The sequence below is a fragment of the Motacilla alba genome, chromosome 3 (genome assembly GCF_015832195.1).
Source record: "Motacilla alba alba isolate MOTALB_02 chromosome 3, Motacilla_alba_V1.0_pri, whole genome shotgun sequence".
Lineage (NCBI taxonomy): Eukaryota > Metazoa > Chordata > Aves > Passeriformes > Motacillidae > Motacilla > Motacilla alba.
In genome coordinates, this window is record NC_052018.1 from 91,730,329 (window position 1) to 91,741,349 (window position 11,021).

General features: G+C 40.7%; 1 protein-coding gene across 1 annotated transcript; it reads left to right on the plus strand.

The window, feature by feature from the left end:
* The first annotated feature begins 644 nt into the window (after positions 1–644).
* On the plus strand, positions 645–5,448 carry NENF (neudesin neurotrophic factor). Its single transcript, XM_038132921.1, has 4 exons — positions 645–918; positions 2,042–2,102; positions 3,047–3,150; positions 3,733–5,448. Exons 1-4 carry the CDS (start codon positions 733–735, stop codon positions 3,907–3,909), a joined length of 528 nt encoding a protein of 175 aa, XP_037988849.1. The 5' UTR covers positions 645–732; the 3' UTR covers positions 3,910–5,448.
* Positions 5,449–11,021: the final 5,573 nt, after the last annotated feature.

Here is an 11,021-nt window from a genome sequence, read left to right on the forward strand (position 1 = left end):
TCTAATTTTCTTAATTCTATACAGAATGATAAACACCCAGCTTATTCTTCTGCCGGTCCTGAATGTTGCCGCGTGCAGTATTTATAGCATAGGGAAAACTGTAATCTGAAAATTTCCTGTTTATTCAGTCTGTTCCTAGGCTAAAAATGTCTGGGTTTTTTAAGTCACAAAGATGAAGCCTGCAGTATGTGCGCTGATTTTGTGAATAACCATTGAAAACAACTAGCAGAGAAACTTTAGGCGAGGAAGAAAGAGGAAAATTGAGAAATCTTTTATTATTAGGTGTCCGTTATGGTGCTGCCAAGTCCATCTGTAAACCACATCCTTAGGTGCTGCATCCATGTTTCTTTTAAATACCCCCAGCGATGGTGACTCCACCACTGCCCGGGGCAGCATGTTCCAGTGCCTGGCAACCCTTTCTGTGGAGAAGTCTTCCCTAATATCAAATCTAAACCTCCCTGGCACAACCTGAGGCTATTTCCCTTCGTCCTATCGATTACCTGGAAGAGGCAGACCCGCACTTGCCTGCAGCCTCTCCTTCAGGCCGTCGTGGAGCGCCATGAGCTCCCCCCCAAGCCTCCTTTTCCCCAGCCTCAGGCCTCCCATGCCCCTCAGCGCTGTGCAAGCGCCCGCGGCCGTTCCAGCGATCCCTCTCCACGGTGTTCCTTTAACTGCGGTCCCACCCCGCTCGCTTCCCGGGCCGCAGGCCGGGGGCGGTGCGCGCTCCGCGCCATGGCGGGCGCTGCGGCCCGGGGCCCGCTGCCGCTGCCCTGCCTGCCGCTCCTGCCGCTGCTCCTGCCGCTGCTCCTGCCGCTGCCGGCCGCCAGCGCCGAGCCCCAGCTGCGCTTCAGGCCGCCGGCCGAGGCCCCCGTGCGGCTCTTCACCGAGCCCGAGCTGGCCAGATACGACGGGCAGCAGGTAGGGCCGGGCCGGGCCCGCGCAGCCCCGGTGCTGCCGCCTTCCCTTCCCGCCTCCCGAGCCCTGGCGCCGCCGCGAAGCTCGGGTTTCTCGTGGTCGGCTGCTGTGCCGCCCCGCCATCTCTCCTGCCCTGTCGTTCTGGGCATCTCTTGCTTCTCGGGCGGCAGTTTGTGAGAGGTGTGCAGGCACCCGTGCGCTCCGGCCTCTGCCCCGCGGTGCGGCTGGCAGCTGCCGGCGCTGATGCTGCGCGCACCGTTGGAGAATTGGGTGCCATGTGCTACTTTACTCGCTCCCTGCTTGGCAAGGTGCTCCTGCCAGAGAATTTCAGATTACCATGAGTTGGAGGCAAAGTTAATTTTCTCTCAGTAATCCATTAAACCATGTACTTAGATTAAAAAAAAAAAAAATCCAAAACAACAACAACAAAACCCCACCAAGATTATCAAAATAACAAGACAATTTTAACTTAGGAGTGTTTAGCTTCCTGTGATTCAGAAGGCTCAGCAGAACCCCAGACTCAAAACGATAAAGTCCTGTATTGATACACATCTGCTTCTCTTTTGAAACACTTGCTGTCTGACCTTCTCAGGGTCTTCTCTGGATACTTTGAAGAGACTAATTAATGTCTGACTAAAATTACATCTTATGTATCAAACACAAAGCAGAAGCACTGGCTTATTAAGTAAAACAGATGTCAGTAGATCAGATTTACGCGTGTTTATGTATTTATCTTTGTTTCTTAATCAAATAATGCTGTTGGCCACACACCCTTTTATTTTGGGCAATATCCATCTGCATTAGGAATAGAAAGATGCAGTTGACAATTTTCAAGCACACTAGTGTGCAGAAAAGAGGTGACTTGCAAAAGGGACTTGTCTTCCATGGTTGTGCTGTTTAGATTAAAAATATTCTCATTGCTTATGGTTGAACCCTCAAAGAATATTAGGGGCACTTTGAAGCACAAGCAAGAGATGTCAAGAGAGGGAACGTGTATGGTGGCATAACAAGAGTAAACATACAACTAAGAATTTGTGTCCTAAGAGCTTGTGGATTTCACAGCCGTAACTAACTGCTTTTTGCCTGTGCTTAAGTGCTGAGGATGTATTGATGGCTTTCCCTCCAGGAAGGACAGCCCATCTACCTGGCGGTGAAGGGAGTAGTGTTTGATGTCACCTCTGGAAAAGGTTAGTGTGCTTCTCCTCCGCTGTCTACTTTGCTTTCATGTTATTATTCAGACATTTGGTTTTAAACATTCCCAGTGTATTGGAAGCCTGCTGTTCAATTGCAACAAAAAGATATGCATTTACCTCTTCTAAAAACTTGATTTTCCTCCTCTGACAGCTCCCTTACTAAGGTTTTGTCTAGAACTTACACTGGTCTGAGATCACACCCTGCAGACAGACAAGCCAGCACTGTCCAGCTTGGGCACTTCTAATGAAAACTGGAAGAACTTCCCAGATTCCTGAGTCCTTGTCAGATGTGGGGTCAGGCCACATGGAAGCAACAGCATTTTATTGCCCTGGGTACATGAGCTGAGCAGATCAAAGCTCACGTGGATGTACCTGCTGCACAATATCAACACTGCTGCAGCTGCATCTTTTCCTTCTGTGCTGGTGTTCACACCCCTTGCTGTTTGTGCCTTCCCTGAGAACTACAAATGTTTTCATTTGAGCTCCTGCTACTTAATCCAGATTTGCTATAAAAAGTTTGAAGGGACCATGAGGGTCTTAGGCACTTGCCTTGATGTCATCATAAGTAAACTGATGGCTTGTTACTGTGTTTGTACTAACCTTGCCTGGGCATACACGTTGGGTTGGCTGATCTTCAAATCCTAAATTACACAGAACTTGCAAATTCTGGGCTCTACAAACATCTCATGAGAAAGTAAAGCACAACTCCCTAAATAATAGGTAAGTTTTAAGACTGCAGTATATGAAGTTCAACAGCTGTATAACCCCAAAAAGTACAAAATCCAAAGTCAGTTCTGGAAAGAAGAGTCTTAAGGCTTGAGTTGTTGCTTTCAGTACACTAACATTCAGTTCACAGTCTGATGAAGGGTAGAGGCTGAACGTACCCCTGTACATTGTCAGATCATCACTGGATTTTATTATTTTTTTTAACCTGACAGAATTTTATGGAAAAGGAGCCCCATACAATGCTTTGGTTGGAAAAGACTCAACAAGAGGAGTTGCAAAGATGTCTCTGGATCCAGCAGATCTTACACATGACACAGTAAGAAAACGGGCCATCAGTTTAATTCCACTTTGCAAATTTTTATTGTTGTGCAAGATGATGAGTGATGATTTAAAATTGTTTGTATTTATATAAGTTGACTCACATATTTAAAATCAAAATGCATTAATGCATTAGTTCTCTTTAGATACATAAAATACATTTACTGCTCATGAAAGGTGCTAACAGCCTTCAAGAGGAAAGATTTTCATTTGTGGAATCAATACAACTTCTGTAAACATGTAAAAGGGAAATTGCCTGCTGTTTAAAAAGAAGCTCGCAAAGACAGTAAATCCCTTTCTTTTGGTTTGGTGTATCCTGACATGGCAGTGAATGCTAGCTCTGGTGGTGGGTTGTTGCTTGTTTGACCTGAATACCTTAAAGTTTTGTCAAGGCTGAATTTGTATGGAAAGAATACAAATACAGGTTGTACTATCAATTTTGTTCATCATGATCTGCAGTGTAAACCCAAAAGCTGACCCTAAGGTTTACAGTAATCATTAAAAAAAAAAAACCCAAACATGCAAATATCTCTATTTTTATTTTTTTGAGACAGGACTTTCATTTCCCTGTTTCCTTTAGACAGGACTCACAGAGGAGGAACTGAAGTCCCTGGATGACATCTTCAATAATGTTTATAAAGCCAAATATCCAATTGTTGGCTATACTTCTCGGCGAATTCTGAATGAGGATGGCAGCCCCAATCTGGACTTTAAACCTGAAGATCAGCCACATTTCAGCATTAAAGATGAGTTTTGAGGAACATTTTTGTACCTAGAGAATGCCTGGGCAGAGGCACAGCAGAACATTAAATTAATTCCCTGTGTTGTGGAGTTCATTACTACAAGTAGCTACCATGAGTCAGTTCTCTGCTCAGAAAATAAGTGTGTATGTACACACATAGCATAGAGGAAACGAACAGATCTGTAGTAGAGTCATACACCTGGGCTGTTTGCTGGGAATTACAGGAATTATTTAACCTGCAAGTTCTTTCTGCCAGGATTTCTCTGTTAAGAAGTGTATAATGTAAAACTACGTTCCTTAGAAGAAAGAAGAAAGCTTTTAATAATTGAAATATGAGTGGTCTTTTTGTAAATCCCAAGTTGTTTCCCACTCCTTGGAAAAGTGTAAGTTAATCATCTGGACAAGCTAACATCAATTCTCTGTGCTTCATGTGGATGTAGGTATCACAAGTGCAGACAGGTGCAACACATGACATACAGGCTTATAAGCACAAAAGCATTATGGAGTGTAATATTTGATGGGTTTGAGAATACTGGATATAAAGCCACTCAGTCTCCTCAAATGCAGTTACTGTGGAGTATTTCTACAAAGCCTACAGCTGTAAACTGAGAAAAATAAATCTTTTTTCCCCCATGAGGACTACTGTGACATTTTAAATAAGACTGTTACGTTAGGTTTGGATAAATGACACTTTACTTTTTAAAAATAATTATCAAAGATGTTATCTATATTAGATTATGATGATTTCGTTCTGCCTTTCTCCAATCTTTCTCTGACAAAAAGAGGAAATCATAGCCCCCTGTTTGTCACATACTCTTACAGCACAGGTTTATTGTAGCAGCTTAGTGTCCTGTGAACATTGTTATGTCCTGTGAGCATTTTTATATTAACAATTTCAGATCTCATTTTTTATGTCTCTTAGTTTTTCTTTGTTCTTACCCTGGCTTCATCACTGCTGTTTTAATGAAGCGTGCAGTGCCATGTTCCTCTTCCTCTTAACCTGATACAGAACTGCAGATCCTGCAGTGTGAAAGCAGACCCCCTTGGTGACATTTCCCTGGCAGCCTTCCAGCAACAAGAGGACTGTAAAATCCTGAGCTGTATAAATTGCTGCTAACCCCTGACTTTCACTAACTTAAGTAGAATGTGAATTGTCCCATATGTGCATTTATCTGTCACTGTCACCATTTTGATTAATATGGGAAAAACTAAACAGCTGCTTCTGATTCTGTATTAATAATGCAGATATAATAAAAATAGGATTCGGTATTGTTGTGCTATTTCTTAAGCATTTTGGTAACTTTCTATGAAGGGAAGATTTTATTAGATGATTCTCCACTTTCTAGCTTGCAGAGGACAGCTGCCTGTCTGTTGAATAACTAGAAAAGCTGTTTCTATGTATTTGCCCATTCTTTCACAGTGTTACAGATTTTATTCTAGATTTGTTCTGTTTCTCACCATCAGACCACTTCATTTGCAGGAGGGACTTCGGGGACCCTCCCACTGTTGGATGGTGCTCTGAGAAGAAAAAATAAATCAGCATCTAAGAAATTACTATTGCTTCAGAGAATTATTATTTTGTGTTACTATTTATTAATATTATTATTACTGCTGCCCTTTTGATTAAAGACCAACAGCAGCTGGGAGTTTGCTCCTTGATGATACCTGTTGTCTTTGTGGGAATGCACGTGGGTTTGGTGGTTATGGTGGCTGGTTGTTTGCCAGCATTTCACAAATAATTTTTCAGTGCCTACTAGTTTTTTTGCCCTTCTCCTCCTTTCCTTGCATGCTACCTGATGGGGCAGCTTCAGTAGTTGTGCTGCTGTGATTACTGTAGAAGTCCTTGCTTCATCTTCATCTGGAATCACGATATCCAGCTGCATTTCAAAAAAAAACCCTTGTAGCTCAATTACAGCTCATCACCACTGAGTGGCTCAGTGTTCCTGTTCTCTCCCTACTTTTCCTGTTCTCTCTATGAAATCACCTTTGCTGATGTCAAAGCAGGTAACGCAGCTTCTGCTTGTACTACATTTCAGGTTCTTTTCAATGAGGAAGTGCTCCTGTTGCAACAGGACATGGTGATATAAAACCCCCTCTTGTATTGCAAGATCCTCACAAATTCAACCTGCTCTCACCTGTCTGTGAGGGAGATGCTTTAGTCCTTCCTTTCTGTTGTGAAAGACAAGGTTATCACAACTGAGTGCACTTTAGAAAGAAAAACATTTCCTTTTTGGTTTTATTTCCGTTTGGAAACTGAAGGTTTCACATTTAATCACTTCCTAGGCTATTTCACTTGGGGTTTCTACTCAGTAGAAGTGTTACAACAATAAGGCTTTAAGTGGATATATCCTTGACATGTTTTCACTGACTGCTTTTTAAAAATGCATTCAGAGCACCACAGTATTTCTTTTAGTGTTAATTCAACAACACTATTTTATGTCTAAGGTTGTTTTACTCGCCAATGGCCTAAAATTGATTTTGCTTAAAAGCGAACTGTCAGCTATGGCTGCTTTGTTCAGGCAGCTGCATTTCCCTGACTTCTATATTATTCCAGTAAAACAGGTGCCCTCATGATCTATAAACTGAACTCAAAAGAAGCAAGCTGTGCAAAGCCCTGTTGTAGCCCTCCTACTCCACACCTCCTTTGGAGAGTCTAGAATTTCTTTTCAATTTGCTTGTTGCTTCCAGATAGCATTGCAAATGTCATTATTTTTACTGTGTGCTTCCAATATCCATCTTGCTAACTTAAGTCTAAGGTTTTAATGAATTGCTGCACCAAGAATTGCCTTCCTTTAGTATTTAATAATAGTTTACTCTTCAAAATGTTAAAAATTATCAGATGGGCTCACTTACCTAGGTGATTCATAATCTGAGATGGTGACCCGGCACTCTTTTCAATAGTGCCTCACTTTGACCCTAACACATTTGTGACAGGATAAATTCTATCATCCCTGCTTCAAGAAGGACTTCTCTTATTAACAACTGAAGCATTAGGACTGCAAGTGGAAGCAACAAAAACACAGTAATGGGTTTATGAAATGCAAATCAAAGTGTTCTCCTTATTTTTTTGCAGTTGTAGAGAGTGCAGTGAAGAGAAATCCTCCTAAGAATGTGTTACTAGTTATTGCATCCTAATCTAACCAAGATCACCTGCTGGAATGCAGGGGCTCTGAATCCTGCAGATTGAGCAGCTGAGACTTTCCCAAGAATTTAGGATAAGACATAAAGTTCTTTTCTATCCATAATATGTATATGGATACCACGTCTTTTTTTTTTTTTTTCTTTTAGCCCTTTGCCAAAATATGAGTCTTTCATTGACTTAAATCAGGTTTTGTATTAGTTTTTCTCTGAAGAAAAGGCCTTGTGATCCTTTGAAAACTGCAGCTTAGGCTACTAACTTTGTGATCTGCTGGTACCACTGACTGTGAATTCATCACATCAGTGTAGGAATCACAGTGGGATCACAGTTCAGACTGCACTTGTCAGACCTGTCAGACTTCCATGTTTCAGTAAAAATTAAAAGAGGATGCTTATCTGTTTAAGGATGGTGCTTTGGAATGGAAGAAGCCTCAAAACAGTTTGTAAATCACCTCCTTTTACTGTTACTTTAAAACCACTATCAGGCAATACATTCAACAAATGATAGTTTGGAAAGGTATTAAATTGCTGTCGTTTTCCCTTGTAAGACTCCCAAGAACCTGTAGAACAAGAAAAATTGTGTAGATGACTTTCACATATGTATTCTGTCCCTTACAGGTGAATATATTTATCTGAAATGGGCTCAATGTAATTTGCATTTGCTCAAGAGAAAATGGAAGAGATGTGGAAAGACCCACTTAGGAAGCCCAATGCTGATTTTTCAGCTAATCTGGTTGAACTGAAAAGAAAAAAAGTTTTAAAAAATCTGCCTACTACAGTGAGTGAAAAAGCTGTCATTCAGAAGGATTCAGCTGCACATCAGGAAGATGTGCTAAGCAGCTCTGATTAGTATTTGCATCTTTTCAGATGAACTCTGGATATCTTGAAATCCCAGAACTGATGTAATCAATGACAATCACACACTTTGTTACCCATCATCCATTTATTCCTTTGCCTAATGTTCTCCTCTCCATACAGGAAAAAATATACAAACCAAGCAATTTATATGACAAATCTGTGCCCCATAAGTAATATTCATAAAAGTGCACATGAATCTATAACCTGAAAGGTATTTACATGGTACACAGAATGGCAGTTTTCAAACAAACTAGTACTTACCTGTGAATGCTTTGAAACAAACAAAAAATCACTGAACTTTTAGATTTGTAGTACTTTGCTCAGAGCTCTGTCTGTGAGTGCCAGTTCAGACAATTATTATGTACTCTGTATCTGTCTGCTTTGGTAGAAAACTCAGTGCCATATCAAAAGGTAATTTTTTCCTCTCTGTAGTCAGTCAGGGTGTCAAAGACCTGGGTGTATGATAGGTGGGCATCACTGCTAGAAGTACTCTCATAGCATAGGCATGATTTTGACCTTGGCATGTCCAAAATAACCCTAACCCAGAAAAGAAAGTAAGTGGGAAATGAGAATTTATCTTAGTGGGCTACGGGACAATTTATATTGGCAAGGTAGATCTGGCAGAACAGGTCTGATAGCAGTGCTTCCTATTTTTGCTTCTGTCAAATATGGCTAATGATAACAATGTAAACTTGCACCCTTATCCATCTGTTGGGCTTTACATAACACCTTTTGGTTTAGCTTTTTTCTTTCTGTTCAGTAGAAAGTGTGAGTCCTGATTTACTTGTTTACAAAACTTACACTTAAATCTTGGCTTGGGTAATCTGTTGATGAGAAATCCAAACTAAAAGAAACAGAGATGAATGTTCTGTGAAAAATAGAGCTTGTGCACCTGGACAAACTGCAGAGCCACAGGAAGTACTCTTGAATAAACCATTTCTTTTAATGTTTCCTGTAAGTTATTTGTAGCTCTTGCCATCAGAAATTTTGTACTGTTGATGAATGTTCAGCTTACCATGTTCTGCAGTACTTCTTGACATGAGTCTTTATCATTCTGACATGAGATATTATCCTTCTGAGAAGTGAAAAGTTTAGAAGAAACTGGGTGCAGGCCATCTTGGAGATAAGCCAGCCAAGCAAAATCAAAATATGACCTAATTTTCCCTTTATTTAAAGAAACCTCTCTGAAAAAGGAAAAGAAATCACTGTCCCAGGGTCTATATTTTACCTTCCAGATTTTGCTGAAAGTTTTCCCATACTGTGCAAAGGCAGCAGATAAAGCCTTGAAAAAGACTTGAATCTAAACCCTTGCACTGTGAAAATTTTAATCCACTTCTCCTGGGGCTTTAAAGATTACAGCAACTCAGATAGTGGCACAAAAAGTGTCAAACACTTGAACTGAACCAAGCCAGGCCTAAGCTAGTAGGAATATCTGAAGGAAGAGCTGAAACTTAGAGCTTTCACCCTTCTTTTGTAGGCAACAAAAGCTTTGAATGGAAAAAAAAATCCTTAAAGGTAGCACTTGTTTCAGGCAGTTTGGGCAGACAGAATTAGATGGTGACTGAAAACTTCCTCGTGCCTTGTTCTGAGCTGCTTTGCAGGGATTCTAAAATCATTTGTGTTGGATACACAGAACTTAGTTACCAAGCAATTCACTGCCTGGAGGGTAACTTTATAGATTAAACTGATAACTGGTTCAGAATAGCCATGGCAAATTAAGAATACCCTAGAAAGTTTATTTACCTTGTTGGGGGCTGTGGCTCCATAGCCTTTATTTTACAATGCAAATAAAAGTCCAGGTAAACTCAGAAATTATTCATTACATTTATCCCTTTATTAATTTTTAAGTTTGAACAAAACTCCTAAAAACTTTACTAATAAGAATAAATATCATTCCACAAAAAAGGAAAGTGTTCATTCTGAACTGTGCAGCACACCTAAGTATACTTAAGGCAAAAGTTGTAATCAAAGGGATTACATGTTTAAATTGAGATCACATTCATAGGTAACAGGTCTTGGAAGTGTCTCAGGCATTTCAAGGACTTTTTTCCTTATTTATTGTTTCAGCATGCTCTGTACTTTAAAATAGATGCAAGACTTTTTAAGAATAGGGCAATAGGACTTTCAAGGCATTTCTGAAGTATTTTCATGTTACACAAAGACAAACATACATGTGCACCTGAGATACACAACAGACAGATCCAGCAATTTAGACAAAGGCAGCAGCAGTCTTACAGTCTTTTAAAACATGTTGTATTCCATGTATTTCCATATTTAAACTGACCAGGTCACAAATAGCACCCTGACACAACAAAAATGATAGGCAGAAATGAGCTTGTAGGGATAGCTGAAAAACTCTCAGAATTAATGTGTAAAGACCAACTTATCAATTGTAGTGAACTTGAAAGGATTTTGGGAACATGAGCTTAGCAGGGATGTTTGGTATGAGCTAAGATTCTGTGATTCTACACATTAAATATTATTATTGTCCCTAAATTCCTTCCCATTCCTCTGAGTGGTCTCCTTTGAGCTTAGCATATCTTGCAGCTGGAAGAAAGCAGGCTGCTGAAAGGTTCCCATGTGAAGCAGCAGCCTACCGGTGCAATATAATGATGTGAGGCAGAGCAAAGGAAGGGGAGTGCAACTCTACTTACAAGAAGGAGCAGGAGATTATAAATACATCACAGGAGAGTGCTCTTTCAGAAGAGGTGAAACTTGCTGATGCTCACAGAGACATGGTTGAACTTGAGAACAGAAAAGTGTGACATCCTCTTGGATACACTACTGGGGAAATCAGCATGAATTAAACAGCTCATCCTGCTGGCTCCTTGCTTGACAACCTCAGTCTCATTTTCCAAAAATATGATGCCTTTGGCTTTGATACCTTGCAGGTGCCTGGATTCATGGAAAATCACACTGCTGCTGTTCAGTCCATAACTTATCCATTTTTCCCATTTTGTCTTTAAATGATGCCCATTGCAGTTTAAGAAAGAAGGCTGGAGTTTATGGAGTGAATGAGGGTGCAGTTCTCAGTTTCACTACAGCTTTGCCATCCTTAATGGCTTCCTAGCTGTTAAATAAGCTGGTATTGTCCTTTAATTCCTCATGACTTTTATCCCTGCTGTGACTTC